This window comes from Pipistrellus hanaki, assembly GCF_964339955.1.
Source record: "Pipistrellus hanaki genome assembly, chromosome: 3".
NCBI lineage: Eukaryota > Metazoa > Chordata > Mammalia > Chiroptera > Vespertilionidae > Pipistrellus > Pipistrellus hanaki.
In genome coordinates this window covers 97,006,900-97,030,022 of record NC_140505.1, presented here as the reverse complement: position 1 = coordinate 97,030,022, position 23,123 = coordinate 97,006,900, and the positions used below count along the sequence as shown (strand labels likewise).

Sequence of the window (23,123 nt, the reverse complement as noted above, 5' to 3'; positions counted from 1 at the left end):
GTAAAGGTTTCTCTCCAGTATGGATTATCTTATGTCTAGTAAGGATGGAACTAACAGCAAAGGCTTTTATGCATTCATGATATATATAAGGATTCTCACCTGTAGGAATCTCTCACAAGTCTAAATTTATGAACATTGAAAAAAAAAAACCACCTTATGACACTCATTACATTTATAAGGTTTCACTGCATCATGCATTCTCTGGTGAATTGCAAGGCTTGAATGTTTACTAAACAATTTACTACATGCTACATTTATATGGTATCTTGCCAATGTGGATTTTCTGATGTGTATAAGGTGTGAGCACTGATTAAAATCTTTGCCACTCATGATGTTTGTATGGTTTCTGTCCAGAATGAACTGTCTCATGATTCTTGATGTTTGAACTTTTGCTGAAAGTCTTCCTATAGATCTTAAGTTGATAAGACTTTCCTCTAATGTGTGTTCTCCTGTACCATTTAAAAATCTTCCTACATTTATTAGACATATTTTTGATACTGAGAAAAAAAATTTTTGTGGTGAAGCTGAGGAATAATTGTTGACAGTTTTCTCAACTTTATTGCAGTCACAAATTTTCTCCTCGTTTTTAAACATCTGCGTTCACGAGGTGTACCTGCAAATGTAACCCAATTCTATTTTCCAAACACTTTATATACCTGTTTCCTGCATCACTGATGTTATTCTTCAGTTTGAACCAATTCCTTGTAAATGGCTCGTCATGCATAGAATATTATGTATGTATTGTTTCTTATAAAAACACTGTGCTTTTGAGGAAAATTAATTGAGAGCTTATTGTATTGATCTTTTGTACAACTGAAATTTTTGCTATAAGTAAAAGACACCCTTTTGTAATTTCCTGCATCACCCTACCATTCACTCTCAAACTCATGTATATTTTCCCAGTTTTTCTTGAAGTCAAAATCCTTGGTGCCATGGCTTTCATTTTTTTTTTCTTCTAATATCAATGGATTGTATAGCTCTTCTTTATTAATTTCCAGTCTGGGTAATAGTTACTTTACTGCAAATCAGCAGGAAGTCGCCAGTAAAAGAGTCATTCCTTTGCTTCTGTCCTTTTCCTCTGGAATTTTTTTTCAGGAAAGATTATTCTCACTAGGCCCGTTTCTCCCCACTCTGAAGCCATACATTTCTGGTTAAAAAAATACTTTGATCACAGTTAAAAATGTCTGTGTGTTTTACAATGTCACTAAGTAATGTTATAGTAGTTAGGGCTTATGATTTCCTAAGAAGCTTTCACCCCCTCAGTTACTTGTTCTACTAATAGGTAAGCTGCACGTTACATTTTGCGGGGTGCCTTTGCGTATCCCATGCAATCCTCACAGCAGCACTGTGGCATGGACATTGGTCTCTTTCCCCTTAGAGAGAAGCTGATGCCTGGAGATGTTATATGGTTTGTCACAGATCACACAGCCAGGTAAGTGACACGAGCCCAAGCTTCCTGATTCTAAAGTTGAACCTTCTGTCTATCCTATCAGCCCCCATTACACTTTTTGCACACTGACATCTTAAATGTATCAGTGGGTTTTTGTGGCTATCCTGAGGTGGATGAGCTCAACTTTGGTGTGTCAGTGAAGTAGCATAATTTTGAGATCACTTTAAACTCTCACAAGCATCCTGGTTTTCATTTTTACAAAATAAAAAAGGAAATGAACATTTATGTCTGAGGTCATAAGTAGCTACCAAACATGAATATAAATTCCATTGAAAATATAATATTAAGCTCTATAATATTACATGAAATAGCATTCAAGAACATTGTCTTACCTTCAACCTTTGAAAAATTCAAAACCTCAGGTGTGTGTTCCTCTAATTCAATATTATTATCAGGGTGGAAGTCCTTTACTTCATCTTCAGGTATGCAAAATTTAATAATATATTTCATTTTAACCTGACTGGTTTTATATACAACAAATTCATCATCCTAGAGCAAACATAAATAGATGGGGAAATAAGCTTTATTGGTACATGTCTTTATAAAAGCAGAGTTTCATGTTTGCTAATTATTGAATGTGAAAATATTGAATCCAGAGACTAGATATACAATAATTATTTAAACTCAACCATGTTTAGTAAAACAGAAGCCTCTCTGCCTGTTTCTCGATACAGTACCTGGAAGTCTGTGGGGACAGTGGCTGTTTCAGGAACCCCATGGACACTGTCATAACCTGGTGGCGCTTCTTTTAAGGAGAAATCTTTCTTGTGTAAGTCCATGCACTTCCCGAGGGCGACATCACAAATGACCAAGAGTCTACTGCCATCTGTCTCTCCTGGGTGTGAGTACTTAATACTTGTACTGCAGGTGAAAGGAATTAAGTACAAATTTACAGTTTATAGTAACATGACTACAACATTTTATTATATACATAGAAGATTAAAAAAAAACTTTGCTTGTAGAACATTCAAAATTTTATCTCTGAAGATTCATTTAGAATTGTATTACTCATTTATTTATTTAAAAATTTGATGTAGCCAGTGTGTTCAGTGGTTAGAGCATCAACCCACACACCAAAGGGTCATAGGTTTGATTCCCAGTCAAGGGCATGTACCTGGGTTGCAGGTTCAATCCCTGGCCCCAGTTGGGATGTGTGCGGGAGGCAACCAGTCGATGTGTCTCTCTCACATCAATATTTCTCTCTGTGTCCTATCCCTCCCTTTCACTCTCTAAAAATCAATGGAAAAAAATATCCTTGGGTGAGAATTAGCAAAAAAATAGGACTACTAAAAAAATAAAAAGTGGGTTAACTCTCTGCACTAAAGCTCAGAAAGGACATTAAATACCAAGTATTACTAAGAACTAATTATAGGAAAACACAGGTGCTATATTCTCAGGAGCCATCTGAATCTAAAATAAAAACAAAAATTTCCAATGACACCCAAATGAATGATTCTGTAACTTTCTTCAGGAGCCAGCAGGTTTAATAAAGCACTTTTTGCTATGAGAAACACAGGTTGGGACATTGGGGACTTCTATTTTTTCAAAGATCAAGACCAAAATGTGAAAGCATTGCCTAATGACCATTTGTTCTATCCTCTCTAAGACTTGCACTTTAAAAAATGAATTGCCCCATTCCTCGTATTCACCTCTCCTTTTCGAGGGCTCTTTTCTGTGGCTACAAACATGCCAGCTCCTTCCCACGGAGCCTGGACTAGCCTTTGTCTTAGACCTTCTCCACATCGCCCCTCCATCCCCTCCCTCCAGTCAGGGACCGTCTCCACTGGCCTGTTTGCTGACCATTTCTCAGTCCACTTAGTTTGGCTCTGTTCATGTGTCTACACCAAAACCACTCTGTCAAAAGTCATGAAGGACTTCATTAAATTCAACTGAATGTTAATTAATTTTTGAATCAAATTTCTTTTATTATTATTTTTTAATTTTTAAAATTAAATTTTAAAATGGGCAGAGGAGCCCTAGCTGGTGTGGCTCAGTTGGTTGAGCATTGTCCCATGCACTGAGAGGTTGCTGGTTAGTTGCGGGCTCAATCCCCAGAAGCGGGTGTGCAAGAGGCAATTGATCAATAGTTCTCTCTCTCTCTTTTACTCTTTCTTTCTCTGTCCCTCTCCCTTCCTCTCTCTCTTTAAAAATCAATTAAGCATCTCTTAAAAATGGGCAGAGGACCTGAATAACACTTCTCCAAAGAGGACATAAGGAAGGGAGTTCCATTTTCAATTAAAAAATATTTTTTATTGATTTCAGAAAGGAAGAGAGAGGGAGAGAGAGAAATATCAATGACGAGCGAGAATTATTTATCAGCAGCACTGTTTTCTGGTTCACAGGCCAACCTATAGAATTCCTGAATCATGCCATCAACTCTGTTCTTCAATTATACCAGAGAATACAAAAACTGAAGTATATGTTTATAAATTATACTTTTATTAGCAGTGTTTGAGAGTTCAGATTGTTCTAGAGACTGCTACCTTTTTTTTTTTTAAATATATTTTATTGATTTTTTTTACAGAGAGGAAGGGAGAGAGATAGAGAGCTAGAAACGTCGATGAGAGAGAAACATCGACCAGCTGCCTCCTGCACACCCCCCACCGGGGATGTGCCTGCAACCAACGTACATGGCCCTGACCGGAATCGAACCTGGGACCCTTCAGTCTGCAGACCGACGCTCTACCACTGAGCCAAACCGGTTTCGCCTAGAGACTGCTACCTTGAGGTGTTAAGCTTTTTTTTTTTTTTTTTTTCAAAGTGATAAGAATAAAAAAAGGTAGCATTGTGGTTTACTTTTCATGTTCTTGATTACTTATGTTACCTTTCATACATGTTTCCTCTTCTGTTAAGTTCCTATTCATGTCTTTTGCCCATTTGCTTACTAGGTTGTTTATCTTTTTCTTAGTGATTTGTAGAAACTCTTTACATATCCTAGATGATTAAATATCCTGGATAATTATCTTTAAATATCCTGGATAATTATTTTTTATCCCAGTTTCCATCTTTAACTAGCTCTGTGACCTTAGGCAGGTTACTCAATCTCCACAACTCTGTTTCCTTTCCATAAATGATGTGATAATACCAATTGTGAGGTTTACAACAATATGCATGAAGCATTTAGCCTGGTGCCTCACACAGGGCAGGCACACAATATATCGTGGCTATTATGAGGACAGATTTAACTATTAACAAGTATATTCAAGATGAGATATTATTCTAGGCATATAGAGTTCATGTGAAATAAATCTTTTAGAAGAGAGGCCATGTGCTGTAGAAGCTAAGATTCCTGGCTCTGGAGACAGACAATGCTGTGTGACCCTGGGCAAGATATCCTCACTGGCCCTCCAGGCTCTCACCTGTGATAAGGTGATGATAATGAGACAATCAGGAGGTTTTTAAGGATTAAGTGGGTACATATATGTAAAAGTCCTTAGGGTAGTGAAATCACTATTTTCCTGCCTATCCACCACAAAAGACATGCTTCTACAGTATACTGAGAAAACTGGCTGCTTTTAGTGACCTGTTTCTTTCTTATTTTTTTAAGTTTTCATGAATTTTAAAAATTGAATTTAGTGGCTAATAACATTATATAGGTTTCAGGTGTACAATTCTATAATACATCATCCGCATATTGTGTGTTTACCACCTTAAATCAAGTCTCCTTCCACCACCATTTATCCTCCCTTTACCCTCTCCTACTTCCTCCCATCCCATCCTGCTTCCCCTCTGGTAACCACTATACTATTGTCTAAGTCTATGAGTTTTTGTTTGTTTGTCATGTTTGTTCATTTGTTGTTTTCAGTTTTATAGCCCACATATGAGTGAAATCGTATGGTTCTTGACTTTTTCTATCTGACTTATTTTGCTTAGTATGATATTCTCAGGATCACCCATGGTGTTGCAAATGGCAGTATTTCATCCCTTATGATGGCTGAGTAGTATTTAACTGTATATGTACCACATCTTCTTTATCCAATCACCTATCTAAGGCAGCAGTCGTCACGGACCACTGGTGGTCCATGAGGTCCGAAAGGTTGGCGACTGCTGATCTAAGGACACTTCAGTTGTTTCCACATCTTGGCCACCGTGAATAATGCTGCAATGCTGGTGCATGTGTGTTTGCGAATAAATGTTTTCAAACATTTCAGGTAGATACCCAGAAGAGTGGTGAGGCAATCAGGTGAGGGTCATATGGTAACTATTCTTAATTTGTTGATGAACCTCCATGCTGTTTTCCATAGTAGCTGTACCGGTTTACATTCCCACCAGCAGTGAATAGGGTGCCCTTTTATCCACCTCTCCAACACTTGTTATTATTTGTCTTACTTGTAATAGCTATTCTATCAGGTGTGAGAGGTATCTCATTGTAGTTTTGATTTGCATTTCCCTAATAACTAGTGAGATTGAGCAACTTTTCATATATTTTTTTTGGCCATCTGTATGTCTTCTGGGAAGAAATGTCTGTTCAGGTCCTCTGCCCAATTTCTAATTGGACTGTTTTGTGTGTTTTTGTTGTTGTTTGTTTGTTTTTTGTGGGGGTGTGTGTTGAGTTGTTTGTGTTCTTTCTATATATTGAATATTAACCTCTTGTCAGAACTGTTGTTTGCAAATGTCTTCTCCCATTTCGTCGGTTGCCTTTTTGTTTTGTTGGCAGTTTCTCTTGTTGTGCAGAAGCTTTTTAGTTTGATAAATAAACGAGTAACCTGTTTCTGGGTGAGAAATCCCTCACCAGGGAAGACAGAGGAAAACATATAGCAAGCATTCAGCAATGATTCCTTGAGTAACATGATTAAGGATATAATAATACTAACCTGAGTGAATTGCTGAAATATATTCCACCCCCAAGATTTCCAACATCTGTTCTTTTCACACCACGATCTTCAACTACTTTGGGCAAAAGCAACCCCCTAAAAAGAAAAGAGCATTATAATGTTTACTAGAAAGAAATAACTTTTTATTATAGCCTCATAATTCTAGCAGAAGCAGGTACTATTTAAAGGATATTATGCTAAGTGAAGCAATCCAGACACAGAAATACTGCATGACCTCCTTATTAGTATATGTGGAATCTCAAAGAATCGAATTCATAGAACCAAAGACTAGAATGGCTGGGAGACAGTACAGAGAGAGACAGCATCTGTGCATCGCTGAAGGATGCCTAGGACCAAACCGGAGACAGTTGGACCTGCATCACCACCATTTGTCCACCATCTAGAACTGAAATATCATTGTTGACATCTACACATAAGGAACTGTTTGACATCGAAATTGGGAATCAAAAGAACTGTTGGCCCAGAAAGAAACTCACTACAGACTGATTCATTTGTCTCTCAGTATAACCATTATGGCCGGTCTCCTTCTCGGTTCTTACAAGTGTATTTCTTGTAACACATGATCTCACACATCTAGGGGAAATAATGAGCAACATAAACAGACTCGGAGACAAGGAAGCATCGATCAGACTCAAACCTCAGAGGGATGGTAGGGGAGGGTGGAGGAAAGGGGAAGAAATCAACCAAAGGACTTGTATGCATGCATATAAGCCTAACCAGTGGTCATGGACAACAGGAGGGTGGGGGCATATATAGGGAGGGGTTTGGGGTGAGAATGGGTGATGAGGACAATTATGTGATACAATAATCAATAAAAAATAAAATAAAGTAAAAAAAAATAGAATGGCTGGGAGAAATGGGAAGAATTTGGTTAAAAGGTACACACTGCTCTGGCTAATGTTCTCAGTGGCTACAGCATCAGCTCCAGCACCGCAGGATCATGGGTTTGATTCCTGGGTTGCAGATTGCATCCCCAGCCAGGTTGGAGCGTGTGCAGAGGCAACCAATTGATGTGTCTCTCTCACATCAATGTTCCCCCCCCCCCTCTCTCTCTCTCTCTCTCTCTCTCTCTCCCTTCCAGCCTCCCTCTCCCTCTTTCACTCTCTCTAAAAAATAAAAAATAAAAACAATGCAAATGTTACAAAATTTCAGTTATAAGATGAATAAATTCTATATTTGCAATGTACAGTATGGTATCTATCTATTTATCTATCTATCTATCTATCTATCTATCTATCTATCTACCTATTTATCTATCTGCCTATGTGACCATCACAACCGAAGTGATGACAGAACAGACTGCATGGGGCGACCGGGCCAGCAGGGGGGTTAGTGAGGGGCGACCAAATGACTGAGCAGCAGGCTGCGTGGGGCGGCGAGGGCAGCAGGGGCAGGCAGGTGGGGGCAACCAAGCCGGTGGGGGGAGGCAGTTGGGGGTGATCAGGCCAGCAGGCAGAGGCATTTAGGGGTGACCAGGCTGGCAGGGGGCCAGTGAGGGGTGATCAGGCCAGCAGGCAGAGGCAGTTAGGGATGACCAGGCTGGAAGGGGGGGCTGTTAGGGCTAATCAGGCAGGCAGGCAGGTGAGAGGTTAGGAGCCAGCAGTCCAGGATTGTGAGAGGGATGTTCGATTGCTGGTTTAGGACTGATCCCTGGGATTGGCAGTCAGAAATCCCTTGAGGGATCCCAGATTGGAGAGGGTGCAAGCTGGGCTGAGGGAACCCTCCCACCCCCTGTGAATGAATTTCATGCACTGAGTCTCTAGTATATACATTGAGTGGCCTGATTATTATGATCTCTGAATGCATAATAATCTGGCCACTCAGTATATATCTTCATGCACTGGGCTATATATATATATATATATATATATATATATATCCTACCTAATAAAAGAATAATATGCAAATTAATCATCACTCAGCTACACCAACAAGCCACTCCACCAGCCATGCCCACCAGCCACACCTACCAGCCAATCAGAGTGAATATGCAAATTAACCCCAACCAAGATGGCTGTGACCACAGAGAGCAGGAGAGAGGCTTGGGTTTCCCAGGCAATGGAAGAAGCCAAGCTTCTGCAGCCCTGGCCAGCCTAGGCCTCCACTCCAGGCTACAAAGTTTTAATTATAGAAGGTAAACAAATCCAAACAGAAATGGGGGCAGCCATGGAGCAAGCAGAAGGCTCGGCTCTGCTCCAGGCTACAAAGTTTCAATTGTGGAAGGTACCAGATACCAGGGCCTCTGCTTGGGTCGCTGTGGGGCGTGGCCAGACTAAACCAACACAGGCCTCTCGCTCAGGCCACCCCACGCCCCAAGGGAACCCCCACCCTGATCCGGGACACCCTTCAGGGCAAACCAGCTGGCTCCCACCCATGTACCAGACCTCTATCCTAAATAATAAAAGAGTAATATGCAGATTGATCATCACTCCAACACACAATATGGCTGCCTCCATGTGGTTAAAGATCCTGCCCCCATGTGGACACAAGATGACCACCACAAGATGGCCAGCAGGGGAGGGAAGTTGGGAGGCACCAGGCCTGCAAGGGAGGGCAGTTGTGGGTGATCAACCCTGCAGGGAAGGGCAGTTAGAGGTGACCAGACCAGCAGAGGAGGGAAACAGGCTGTCAGGGGAGCAGTTAGATATCAATCAGGCTGGCATGGGAGTGGTTAGGGGGTAATCAGGCTGGCAGGCAGAAGTGTTTAGGGGCAAATCAGGAATGGAAGCAGGTGAGCAGTTGGGAGCCAGCAGTCCTGGATTGTGAGAGGGATCCCAGATTGGAGAGGGTGCAGGCCAGGCTGAGGGACTCCCCCCCCCCACGTGCACGAATTTCGTGCACCGGGCCTCTAGTTATTAATAACGAACTACAACGTTCACTAATGACTGATTGCTATAATTGTGTTGCATTCATTTCCCTTATGCACCTTATGTGCAGGTGCACCATTTCTCTCCACTAATACTAGCAGCGAATATTTTAGCAGCTGATTGCCACATCATTAGTCTTGTACTGACTTGTTTGGTGTGTACAACAGAAGACATTTTGCTTTCAGAGAAGAAAAATAGGTTTATTTGTGTTATGCTTATTAATTTGTGCGATTATTCAGTGTTTGGTAAGTTTAATAGAAATTTTAATTTTTATTAAAATATCTATTATTTTTTCAAAAATAAAAAAATACTGCCGAAACCGGTTTGGCTCAGTGGATACAGCATCAGCCTGCGGACTCAAGGGTCCCAGGTTCAATTCCAGTCAAGGGTATGTACATTGGTTGCGGGCACATCTCGGTAGGGGCTGTGCAGGAGGCAGCTGGTCGGTGTTTCTCTCTCATTGATGTTTCTAGCTCTATACCTCTCCCTTCCTCTCTGTAAAAAATCAATAAAATATATTTTAAAAAAATAAATAAAATACAATAAAAATAAAAACACCAATTAAAGACAACAAATAAATAGTATGAAATGAAAAAAATTCATTTTCAAAGTAACCCCACAAGGAAGTTCCAGGTGCCATGAAAATGACCCAGGCTATGGCCTGTTCACTGGGGAATGGTTCTCATCACTGTCTTGAGTAGCCCTGATTTGCTGGCCATGTTTCCTGTCCTTAGGCTCAGCATCCTTCAGGCCCAACCCCCTCAGTGCTCAGCCAGACCATGTGTAAGCCCAACACAACCTGCACTTTTCCCCTGCTCAAGATCATGTAGCTACTATTGGATTTGTGGGCATTCAGACAGTTTACATTTTTCTCTGGGAAAGTGGGAAAAGGAGATGTCTGCTTTTTGTTATACAAATACCTACAGTTTGAATTTTGTATTATGAGAGGGAATTAATTTTGTAAAATGGCTTTGAGTTTTAGTCTTCCTTAGAAAAGCCATTCCCACTCAAAGATTAATATTTTTTATATTCTCCTGTTTTTCATTTAGTATCTTTACAATTTTATATTTAATATGTAAATCTTTACCCCACGTGGAGTTTATTTAAGTAAGAAATGAGATAAGGATCCAATTTTCTATTTTTTTTTCCAGGTGGTTATCCATTTATCTTAATACATAGCATTGAAGAAATGATGTTTCTTCCACAGAAATAAAAGCTACTTTTATCATACACTAAATACTCTGCTTTTGTATATTTGTGGACTCTTTATTCTGTTCATGCATCTATTTATACACCACCTCATATTTTAATTAATATAGCTTTATAATGCATTTTTAATGTGTAGACTGGTTAATCCTCCCTCATTACTCGTTTTCAACCCTGGCAATGTCAAATTTTTATTGGGTAAATTTTGTTGTTGTTGGAAAACAAATATACAACTTGGAATGGATTTGAAGCAAATTGTGCCATAAGCAGACTATTTTTAAGAGGCAAAACAAAGTTTAAAAAGCAAGTAACAATAAAAGAAAATGTTTCTGGTACAGGACCAGCAGCACAAAAACATAGTGTACGAGTACCTGGATAATACACCCGTTTTGCAATAGTGCAGCTTTTAAGTATAATACATATTGTTGACTGTCCATAGTCCACGCAGAGTTACGACTCCACACTTCAACAGCATGCTGACAGTTCTTACAGAAAACTACTTAAGAAAATGCATAACCAGATGTTCCCTTACTTGACCAATTCCATCTAAGTTTAGATGTGCAGAAGGGGTTAGTTAGATATATCCAGAGCAAGCCACATGCAACATGTTACTTGATCAATTTTCTAAAATAAGGTTTCAGGACAATAACAGTAAAATAAGGGAAGAAAACATGGAGGAATGAAGTCCGAATTACTATATGTGCATATATATTTTTTAAATAGGTGGAACCTTTTACAGATAAGTTACAAAGAAAAGACAAATAAACAATTTTGTACAAGAAATTTAACACATTCTGTACACTATCTTCACTTTGCTGTCATCATTTGTACAAACTCTTCATAGTTTACTTGACCATCATCATCAATGTCTGCTTCCCTGATCATTTCATCAACCTCTTCATCTGCTAACTTCTCCCCAAGGTTTGTCAGCACATGGGAAACTCTGCTGCACTAAGATAGCCAGTGCCATCCTGAGCAAACACACGGAATGCTTCTCGGATTTCTTCTTCACTGTCTGCGTCTTTCATTTTTCTTGCCATCATTGTCAGAAATTCTGGGGAGTCGATTGTGCCATCACCATCAGAATCCACTTCATTTTTCTCATCCTGTAACTCTGCTTCTGTGGGATTCTGCCCAAGAGACCTCATTACAGTTCCCAATTCCTTTGCTGTTATAGTTCCATCACCATCCTTGTCAAATAGCGAAAAAGCTTCTTTGAATTCTGCAATCTGCTCTTCCATCAGTTGGTCAGCATGCTGCAAGCGCTACTGGTCTCCGAGACGCAACTACACAACCAGTCAGCTCGCTCGCTCCACTCGGACTCGACAATGTCAAATTTTTAGAAAAACATGTGCTGTAGAATCAGCTTTTTATTTCTCCTAAGGAAATCTTGTTAATACTTTTATTGTGATACCATTAATTTTACAGGTTAATTCAAGAAAAATTGGCATCCTTCTGATAAGTGCAAGTGTCTTCTGGATCTCTCAAAGACTGTGGAAAGGTTTTTTCCTGATGGATCTTGTATGTTTCTTTTCTTTTCTTTTTTTTTATAATATATTTTATTGATTTTTTACAGAGAGGAGGAGAGAGGGATAGAGAGTTAGAAACATCGATGAGAGAGAATATCGATTAGCTGCCTCTTGCACACCCTCCACTGGGGATGTGCCCGCAACCACGGTACATGCCCTTGACCGGAATCGAACCTGGGACCCTTCAGTCCGCAGGCCGATGCTCTATCCATTGAGCCAAACCGGTTTCGGCATCTTGTATGTTTCTTTTTAAGTTTCTTATTACATATTTAATTAAGGATCCAGATTAAATCATATTTTCCTTTGCTTCCTATGACTTCATTTAAGTCTTAATATTAAGTGTTTATTCAAAGCAAACAGAAAACTATAGTGGTATTAAATAGTATCTGAACATTCTAATTAGGTTTTTCTCTTTAAGTTTTGGATTATCCTTAGATTACATACACATGGAAAACTCATAATCATTTTTATTTTTTTAAAATTTTCATTTATTGAATTTTAGGCAGAGGAGGAGGAGGAAGAGGAGGAGGAAAAGAAGGAGAGAGAGAGAGAGAGAGAGAGGGGATATGGATTTGTTGTTCCATTTATTCATGGGTTGATTTTTGTATGTGCCCTGATGGGGATCAAACCCACAACATGGGCATATATTAGGATGACACTCTAACCAACTGAGCTACCCGGCCAGGGCTGATAATCACCTTTCTTTAATGATACTGTCTTCAAGAAGCAATTCCTATCCATACACTGTACTTAAAAGTATCCTGCATAGTAAAGAGTTAATTGTCCCCTTAACCAGGAGTTTGACCAGGGGGCAGGGCTGGCCTGCCAATTGCCCACAGCCCCTTCCCCTGGCCATCCTGCCCCTGATTGGCCCCCCACCCTGATCGGGGGTGGGGCTGGCCGGCCAACCACCTGTGTCCTCTCCCCACTGCCAGCTGGACCCCACCCCACCCATGCACAAATTCATGCACCAGGCCTCTAGTATATAATAATAAACACATTATTTAAAATATAGACCAGGTACTTATAATGCAAAATGTTAGCTGGTTGATTTTAACTGACAAGACCCATGTCATATACTAAAAAAAATGAGACCAACCAGTGTGGCTTAGTGGTTGAGTGTCGACCTATGAACCAGGAGATCACAGTTCCATTCTTGGTCAGGGTACAGTAAGGGGCATATAGGAGGCAACCAATCAGTAATTCTCTCTTATCATTAATATTTATATCTCTCTCCCTCTTCTTTCTTCTTTAAAATCAATAAAAATATATTTTTTTAAAATTTTGCTTAAAAAAAAAAAAAGTAAGACACTCCACGTTTGTGAGGCTGAAAAACTTGGCAAGTGAAGATGGTGCACTCTTACCGGGACAGGATTCCCACGAAGCTCCGCGCAGGAGAGCCATGCAACAAGGGCTTCACGTTGCCAAGCTGGCTCAAGAACTCTGTGGCTTCATTCACTCGGCCAACTCGAAATATCTGCAGGATGTTCACTGGACTTTTACTGTAAGAATTAGAAGAAAAACAAAGTGAAAAGGCATTATCAGCAGAAACCACAAAACAGCCCAAATGTCTGATGCAATGAATCATAACACATTTTATCTTCAAAATATTATGCAGCCATCCCAACCATTAAAAAAAAAAATCACACTAAAAAAATAAAGCTATGAAGTAAAACTTATAGTAAAATATAAATTTTAATAGTAGGTTACAAAACTATATGCATATAGTATGATCCAAAATTTTATCATATACATGCTATATAGAATACACAGTTTGAATAAGCTCATTCATTCACTCATGCATTCAATGATTAGACTTCATGCCCAGCATCCTGCCAGGCACAGGAAATAAGATAACATGGTCTCTGGGGCTTCATGGAGATTACATTCTAATGAAAGACAAAAATCAACAAGTTAACAAATGCCTGATTTTAAGTGCTACTCAAGAAACAACCAGGTTGTTCAGTGGCTAGAGTGTCAGTTTGAGGACTGAAGGGTCGAGGGTTTAATTCCCGGTCAAGAGCACACACCTTGGTTGCATGTTCATCTCTGTCCCAGTTGGGGCAAGTGTGGGAGGCAATCAGTTGATGTGTCTCTCTCACATTAATGTTTCTCTACCCCCCCACCCCCCAACTCTCTCTAAAAAAAAAAGTCAATGGAATAAATATCTCCAGATGAGGATTAAAAAACAACAAACCAACCAGGTTCAGAGAGAGGTGGTCAAGAAAGGCTTCTCTTTGGAGGTGACATGTGTTGGAAGATGGCATAGCACATATTTTAAAGATCTAACTGATAATTATGGGAAAACATATGGGATAGGGCGGGAGTGGCAAGAACATCAGGAAGGGTGGTTGTATAAATGAGATAACAGTGTTCTGCACTAAAGATGGCAACTTTGTAAAAGAAAACCAGTGAATTAAAGATATTTGGAGGCAGAACAGACAGAACATGTGGGGATGCGGGGATGTGGGGATGCGGGAGAGAGAATCATCAGTGGCTCAGGATGGGTGGCTGAAATGGGGAAACGAAGGGAAAGACTGGGGGTTCTACTGAGGGAAAGAGCGGTAGGCACCAAGGGGCTATGAAAGCTTGTTAGCACATCTCCCCAGCTCCACACTCAGTGGTGTCAGGTCAGTAGCTTGATATGAGCTATGTTAGGAGTATTTACACTACAGAAATCAGCAAATACTATAAATCAGGACTTTTATTCAGTGAGCTGGCCTACTAGGACACCACTGGGTGAAGAGGAGAATCAATAATTCAATTTGTAATATATACACCAAAGTATTTACAGTGGTTATATAATTTCAGGGTTATCTCTGGGTAGGAAGTTTTGGAGTGATCTTTGATTCTCTTCATGTTTTTAAATGTTAATCTTCATCCGATGACAGTTTTATCTGTGTTTGTTGTCACTCTTGCTGCCCCAGGGTGCAGAATGCACACCAGCTCAAGAAATAGGAACGTGCACAGTCAATGAGGCAGCAGATGTGATGGACATTGAGGGGAGCCATAGCTTTTGACAAGTTTGCCACGTGTTTATGCCAGAGTGGTCATTTTAGAAACTGCCATACACATTTTTTTTTTTTTTTTGTAATTTAAAATCTTAATTTAGGTGAATTTTCTTATGTAATACCCTTCAAACGCAAACATAAATACCCTTTGATTTAAATTTTTAAAATTTAGTTCTCATTAAGATTGGATAACCTTGAAAACCCATTTCGTTATGCTTACCTGCAATTATTTTGCAATATCTCTTCTCTAACTCTTAAAAATTCCTCTGAGCTCGGTTCCACATGCTCAATCTTGCATCTCAAAGCTCGGTATTTGGCAAGAAATGGCGGGTTGGGTTTGGACAGATTAGTTTCACAGACATTAACCATGTCTCTTATTAGCTGTGGATAAAAATGACACACAGATGTTAGAATTATCACATATGCAAATACTTATATCACTTTACACTTTCTCAAAAAAGATTGGAAAATAACCTTTATTCTCCAAAGCTTTTTGTTTGTTTGTTAATAGTCACCTGAGGATTTATTTATTTGTTTTTTTAAGAGAGAGAATAGAAGGGAAGAAGGGTAGGGGAGAGAGAATGAGGGAGAGAATTCATCAATGTGAGAGAAGCACATCAATTGGTTGCCGCCTACACACGTGCCCTGACTGGGGCAGGGATGAACATGCAACCAAGGTATGTAACCTTGATTGGGAATCGAAACTGAGACCCTTTAGTGTGTGGGCCAATGCTCTTACCACTGAGCCACAACAGCCAGGATTATTAGCCAAAACTCTTTTTTGTTTGTTTGTTTGTTAATCCTCACCTGAGAATATTTTTCCATTGATTTTCAGAGAGAATGGAAGTGGGAAGAGATGGAGAGAAACATCTATGTGAGAGAGACACATTGATCAGTTGCCTCCTACTCATGCCCCAACTAGGGCCAGGATCAAGCTTGCAACAGAGGTATGTGCTGTTAACCAGAATTGAACCCAGGACCCATTAGTCCATGGACCAATGCTCTATCTACTGAGCCAAACTGGCTAGGGCCAAAGCTCTTGATTAATATCTGCCTGTACTGTAAGTGGCATTTTTTTAGGGATTTTTTTTTTTCTTTATTGATTAAGGTAATTACATGTGCCCTTATCCCCCCATTCTTCCTCACCCCACTCCTATTCATGCCCTCACCCCCATGGTGTCTTTGTCCATTGGTTATGCTTGTATGCATGCATAAAGTCCTTTGGTTTATCTCTCCCTATTCCTAGTTTCTTTAGTGATTTTCCCTGGTGCTGACATCTTCTATTTTTACATAAAGTAATATGCTATGTTTTCATTCATATGGATTTTCATAAAGAAGCTATTCAAAGACAAACAAGAAACTAGTAAAAATGGTTATCTATTAGGGTGAGGAATAGGAATGGATCAGAATGGAAAGTGTAGAATAGAAATTTTCTGAGTGTACTTTTTTTTTATGGAGATATATGATCTATTGAATATATAGAATTTAAATTAATAAATTATCTGATGGGCAGCATACATATCCTCTCAGTAGCAAAACCAAAGACTAAGGTTCTTCATGCTGGATGTGAGACAAATTGTAGTATTTACATTTGGAAGGGTCTTGTATTATCTCATTTACTGGTTCATCTCATTTGTTGGTTCTTCCCTAATTTTGCTTTACAGACTCCTCTGAGAAAACAAAGTTAGACTTTGCCCCAAACATGCAAAATTTCAGATCTACAAACTCCTCTGAAATCTAGGTCACTCATCTCTGACCTTATCCCAGTTTGAGGGGGACTGACCATTTCCAAGCAGTCACGTAACTCCATTCTCCTGGCCAGGGACTGCCTTAGAAATGTACATAACTCAATTCTTACCAAAGAAATAAAAGTCTGCCAGGGGCTTCCTCTAAAAGACATAAAAACATATATTCCTGGTGGGATAATACGAAATATATTGTACCTATAAGCTGATGGCAAGGGGAGCCAGGCAAAGGGAAGCTGCCACTTCACCTGTAGGTCCGAGGTGTAACCTGGACCAGCAGCCTCCCTACATCTGAACTCCTTGTTATACGGGGAGATGAATGTCCTCATTGTTCAAGTCAGTTGCAACTTTCTGTTTCTTTGCAGAAAGAATCCTAACTCATCTCCTTATGTGAAAAATTATTTTACAGGGTAGCAATTCTAAACATATTTGCAACTGTACTACTATTCCAATACATTCCAGTTTGGGAATATAGTTCAGAAAAACTCCATTAAGGACCCAAAGCATTCTAAATTGGCTCACAATTTATTTTTGAGTAAACTCTATAGATAACGTCTATGATTCGGGGTTATCTTATTCATCAGATTTGAAAACACCTTTCCCAATGTATTTTATTTTTATTTATTTATTATTTTAAAAATCTTTATTGTTCAGATTATTACAGATGTTCCTCTTTTCCCCACCTATAGCTCCCCTCCACCTGGTCCCACCCTCCCCAGGCCCTCCCCCCCTCCCCACTATTGTCCTCATCCATAGGTGTAAGATCTTTGTCCAATCTTTTCCAGCACCCCTCATTCCTCCTTCCCCCTGAGAATTGTCAGTCTGCTCCCTTTCCATACTCCTGATTCTATTACACTCACCAGTTTATTCTCTTCATCAGGTTTTTTATTCATTTGATTTTTAGATTCACTTGTTGATAGATATGTATTTGTTGTCACTTTGTTGTTCATAATTTTTTATCTTTATCTTTTCCTTCTTCCTCTTCTTAAAGAATACCCTTCAGAATTTCATATAATACTGGTTTGGTGGTGATGAACTCCTTTAGCTTTTTCTTGTCTGTGAAGCTCTTTATCTGACCTTCAATTCTGAATGATAACTTTGCTGTATAGAGTAATCTTGGTTGTAGGTTCTTGCTCTTCATCACTTGAATATTTCTTGCCACTCCCATCTGACTGAATAGTTTCTGTTGAGAAATCAGTTGACAGTCATATGGGTGCTCCCTTGAAGGTAACTAACTGTTTTTCTCTTGCTGCTTTTAATATTTTCTCCTTGTCTTTTGCCCTTGGCATTTTAATTATGATGAATCTTGGTGTGGTCCTCTTTGAATTCCTCTTGTTTGGGGTTTTCTGTGTTTCTTGTACTTGTAAGTCTATTTCCTTCACCAGGTAGGGAAAGTTTTCTGTCATTATTTCTTCAAATAGGTTTTCAATATCTTGCTCTCTCTCTTCTTCTGGCACCCCCATAATTTTGATATTGGTACGCTTGAAGTTGTCCCAGAGGCTCCTTACACTATCTTCATATTTTTGGATTATTTTTTCTTTTTGCTCTTCCAGTGGGTGTTTTTTGCTTTCTCATATTTCAAATCTTTTATTTAATTCTTAGAATCCTCCAGTCTACTGTTGAATCTCTGTATATTATTCTTTATTTCAGTCAGTGTATGCTTAATTTCTAACTGGTCCTTTTCTTTTTCTTTTTTTTTTCTTTTTTTCTTTTTTGTATTCTCACTAAGATTCTTGAAGGTCTCATTAAGTTTCTTGGAGGTTTCTAGAAAATTCTTGAGTAACCTTATAACTGTGGTTTTGTACTCTATATCCAGTATTTTGCTTTCTTCCATTTCTTTCACTTGTAACGTGATTGTTTTTCTCCACATTTTGGCTGATTCCCTGTGTTTGTTTCTATGTACTGGGTAGCTGCTAAGTTTCCTTGAGTTGATAGAGTAGCCTTGTGTGGTAGGTGTCCTATAAGGTCCAGTGGCTCAGCCTCCCCAATCACCTGAGGTGGACACTCTTGGTGCACAGTCTTGTTGTAGTTAAGCCTTGATTGCTGTTGGTATCTCTGAGAGAAATTGGCCTCCAGGCCAATTGGCTGTGAGGACCAGTTGAATATACAATGGAAGAGCTGCTGTGCAGGAGACACTCTTATGAGGCAGGACTTGCTTCAGTGTGGCTTTGGTGGTCACTGAGTCTGCCCCTTGAGTGTGTCACTTATGGATGTGAAGAGTTGTAATCTGATATGGTCTCACAGTGACCACTGGGTACACTGGCTCTTGGATCTCCAAGGAGGTGCAAAGTCAGCCATTGCCTGGGGCCACCCAGCAGGAGCTACAGAGAGATATGCAGATGCCTCCTCCTTGGAGATCTAACTGGTTTGGAAGTGCCTACAGGAGGCCCAGCTGTGAAGCAAGGCAGGCTGTTGCTGTTTGACAGGTTTTAGGCTGAAAAAGGACAGGCCATTCATATGCAAAAGCTGCTGCACACAGCTGGGGTGGGGTTATAAATTGGGTGGGGAGGGGTCCATCACGGTGGAGCAACCAGCCCTGCACCAGAGAGGTCCCAACACAGGAAAAAGGATCGCTATGAGCACCTTGTCTTCCTGTCCCAATGCCAGGCAGTCCAGTTTCTCCCTGTATGTGTCTGGGTCCCACAAAGCTCGCCCAGAACTGGAGTTCAGAGCAAGCGGGAGCTTGTACCACCAGCCTGATTAAAAAAGCAGCACACCCGGATGCCAGCCCATTCTGTGCCTCCACACCTCCTACCAGTCTCAATGTTCTTTCTTCTTTACTTCTCTCATTATAATATTTCCACTCAGCCAGCTTTCCTGTGGTTCTGAATGATAGTTGTTCTGTCTTTTAGTTGTAATTAAAAAATATATATTTTATTAATTTTTTTATAGAGAGAAAAAGAAATGGCTAGAGAGTTAGAAACAGCAATGAGAGAGAAATATCAATCAGTTGCCTCCTACACATCCCCTACTGGGAATGTGCCCGCAACCAAGCTACATGCCCTTGACCAGAATCGAACCTGGGACCCTTCAGTCTATAGGCCGATGCTCTATCCACTGAGCCAAACCAGTTAGAGCTAGTTGTAATTTTGATGTGGTTGTGGGAGGCAGCAGGTACAGGCATTTACATATATCACCATCTTAGTTCTCTCTCTTTATTATTTTTTTTAATTCTTACCTGAGGACATGTTCAGAGACATTGAGAGAGGGAGAGACAGAGAGAGAGAGAGAGAGAGAGAGAGAGAGAGAGAGAGAGAGATAAATAGATAGATAGATAGATAGATAGATAGATAGATAGATAGAGAGAGAACTGATGTGAGAGAGAAACATTGATCAGTTGCCTTCTCTAGGTGCCCCAACTGGGGATTGACCTTGCAACCCAGGTGCGTATCCTGACCCAGAATTGAACCAGAAACCCTTCTGAGACACTCCTGCTGGGTTTCCCCAATGTATTTTAAATGGAATTCTATATTCCAGAGATTTACCTGGCAGAGGTCCTCCTTCTTGGCTAATAGTCTCAGGCTAACTTTTTCAGTAGTTGTATCTCGGTGAGGTATTAATCTGTAGAAGTCACTCATCATCTTTTGCAATTGTTCTTCAGTCTCTCCATTTTTCAGTGCTTCCTTTACTAGAAGGAGAATTCCCTCTGCCTTGCTCACCTTTAAATAGAAGATGATATAAGCTTATTAAAGTTAGATATTGATAATCATAGAGACAGTGAAGAAATGTATAAAAATAGCTAAAATAGTTGTTAGATATGTTGCAATAGTTAGTTTTCTGGACATCGGTCATAAAACAAATGCAGAGTTTACTGGAGATGTATCTTGGTTACGATGATAATGCCATGAGGAGTTTTCCAAAACTGAGCTTGGATTAACTAAAGGAAAGAACCAGAGTCTTCAATATCTAATATATATATATATATCCACAGAGAGAGGAATACTCATGAAGTAGTAGAAAACTTGCTTTTCACATAAGACATTTAGAAAGATGTCAGGATCAAACCAGGAGCAAAGCCCACCAACCATGTTTCAAATTACACAAGTACTTTTTGGAATATACCCCAAGAGATCTTTTTACGTACTATTTTTTGTTTGTTTGTTTGTTTTTTGTCCTGAAATAAATTCATTTAATTCCACAGAGGAATTGTCTGTGTTAGTTGAATATGACCACGTAGTTGCACAAGTTGGACCACTGGGAACATTTTCTTTCATTTGCTCTTTCAACAGCATATAAATAAAATGAGCAAGTTCTGAAGGGCTGGGAACCTGCCTGCCTTACCCTCGGGTGGTCAGAGGCACAAGGTTCTGAAGTAGGCACTACAGAGGATATTAGGGGCTGAGTATCTAATGAAGGACCAAGAGCATCCACATCTCTCAGGCTTGGTACAAGTCTCTTGACCCAGAGGAACAGGCCTCCTGATGAGCTAAGCTTTGATCAGCTCTCATGCCTGACATTTTACATGTGGAAATGTCTGGTTTTCCTTTATTTTTAAAATATTTTTTTATTGATTTTGAAAATGAAAGGAGAGGGAAAAATAGAAACATTAATGATGAGAGAGAATCATTGATTGGCTGTTTCCTGCACGCCCCCACTGGGGATAGAGCCTGCAACCTGGGCATGTGCCCTGACTGGGAATTGAACCATGACCTCCTGGTTCACAGGTTGATGCTCAACCACTGAGCCATACCAATGGGGCTGACTGGTTTTCTTAAAAGCTCATCTACCCTCAGTGTTCTTGGTGTCCCCTACTCCAGCATAAGAAAAAGAACAGGAATGCATCCAAAAACAACTGACGTGGTGCTCAAACAGAAGTGGTAGCATTAAAGCAAAGAAACCAGTATAGCAGTTTGTCAGGTTAGAGGCTCTGTTTCAAGAACACGCATGACTTACATCGTTAAGACTGATCCTGCTCATGGACTCCAGGAGCGTATGTTCCAGGTGGCCGAGAGCCTCTGCCCAAATCATCTCCACTAAATCGCTCACCTCTTGGCTCAGAGTGCTTGAATGTATTACCTCCTCCAAAAGCAACTGCAACAAACAGCAAACAATACCAATAGAAAGTTTTTGTGCGTACGTTTATTTTTAATGGAGATTATTAGGTCATTAGATGAAATAATTATAACCAAGGAGAGCCACCCACACTCAAATAACTGTTAATACTCAGGCCTCTCCCTCCACCTCCTCCCTATGCCCTTTCTCTGTCCCCCTTCTCTTTTTTAATTCCATATTATTTCTCTTTTTGCCTTTTTCTTCACCCTGTCAACTATAGGCCTGCCAGTGGAATTAGAAGTGAAGTGGTATTAAGGGTTAAGGGCCCCTGATTCTTGGCCTAGGTTATAATGAAATCTTTTGAAATTTGTGATGGTTTTTTTGCAGAAATAAGCCATAAGTTTTGGGGTTTATCCTGGAACTCACTCCTGTCTCAGCTTCCATGCCTTTCTGTGGGTTCACTGTTCCTTTTCCTAACTCCAACTCTTCTCTCCTGTCAGTTTTTTATTTGCCATAAAGAAACATTTTTCTTAAAAAATATTTAATCAATAACACAAAATAACATGGATAAACCAATCTTACTGCTTGCAATTTTTCAGATGCTAATTGGGTGGCTTCGGGGGTAAACAATTCCCTTAGTAGAAATCCTTGTTTCTTCAGCTCTTCAAGGTAACTTTCATAGCACTCACTCGCATCTTCAGAGGTCTGCTTTACAGAGCACTGCTTTCGAGGCTGTGAATATAGTATGTGGCAAAGTGTTAGGATATGAGGATACAGTAACTTAGTATCAATCTTTATTGGACACGAACTATGTACCAGGAACATAAACAAAGCATTAGATCCCTGCCACTGACAAGAGAGTCATGGACTGGTGGCTAGAGGACACCCCTCAAACATGGCAAAAAGAAGCATGTCATGTTCAAGCTACTTCATTTAAGAAGGTAGAGGTTAACTTATTCTCCATCAAAAGGATTTAATAAAGGAAGAGTGAGCTACAAGAGTCTCTTCTAGAGCAGCTCCTTCTCGCTGGTTAAGTGAGGATCATTTCTATCAAGGCGATCAGACTTGCCGAGCAGACTCAGGCTCTGCAGGGAGGAAGGCACCCGGCTCCAGCTCTCATACAGAGGCAGGAAGGGGCAGCTGGCCTAGGCAGCAGCCTCGTTCTCTTCCTCAGTGAAGAGAGAAAATGGTAACCTATCTATCATGGTTTTCAAACTTGATTTTTACTTAGTTTTTACCCACATAACTAAATCCTCCACCAAATACAGTCCACATTTTGGGGTAAAAGGTAACGAAAACTTTTCCTCTTCATGAATACATCTGATCCTTCGGTTAAAGTTTATAGCTGCTCCCATGGAAACCTGAAAAGGTGGTGTGTAATATTAGGCAAAATTGCTTGGGTAATAGTAACCTGTCATTAATCAATTGCATTGGAACTGGTAGTTCAATGAATGAACTATAAATAGAAGGTGGGGAGCCTGCACCTTG

At 40.0% G+C, this 23,123-nt stretch overlaps 1 protein-coding gene and 1 pseudogene across 4 annotated transcripts in view; both read right to left on the bottom strand.

Annotated features, from left to right (window-relative positions):
* PARP4 (poly(ADP-ribose) polymerase family member 4) overlaps positions 1–23,123 on the bottom strand; it is a 99,579-nt gene that overhangs the window by 65,074 nt on the left and 11,382 nt on the right. For all 3 annotated transcript variants that reach the window (XM_084878520.1, XM_084878522.1, XM_084878521.1), the window contains exons 7-14: positions 22,218–22,367; positions 21,537–21,674; positions 20,129–20,302; positions 15,119–15,279; positions 13,252–13,389; positions 6,265–6,360; positions 2,128–2,311; positions 1,783–1,939 (exon numbers count right to left, since the gene is read on the bottom strand). In XM_084878520.1, the coding sequence (XP_084734646.1) occupies positions 1,783–1,939; positions 2,128–2,311; positions 6,265–6,360; positions 13,252–13,389; positions 15,119–15,279; positions 20,129–20,302; positions 21,537–21,674; positions 22,218–22,367 (1,198 nt within the window). The remainder of the gene's footprint in view (positions 1–1,782; positions 1,940–2,127; positions 2,312–6,264; positions 6,361–13,251; positions 13,390–15,118; positions 15,280–20,128; positions 20,303–21,536; positions 21,675–22,217; positions 22,368–23,123) is intronic.
* Positions 9,398–13,239, bottom strand: LOC311619927 (calmodulin-like; annotated as a pseudogene). Its single transcript has one exon. The product of its transcript is annotated as a calmodulin-like (transcript).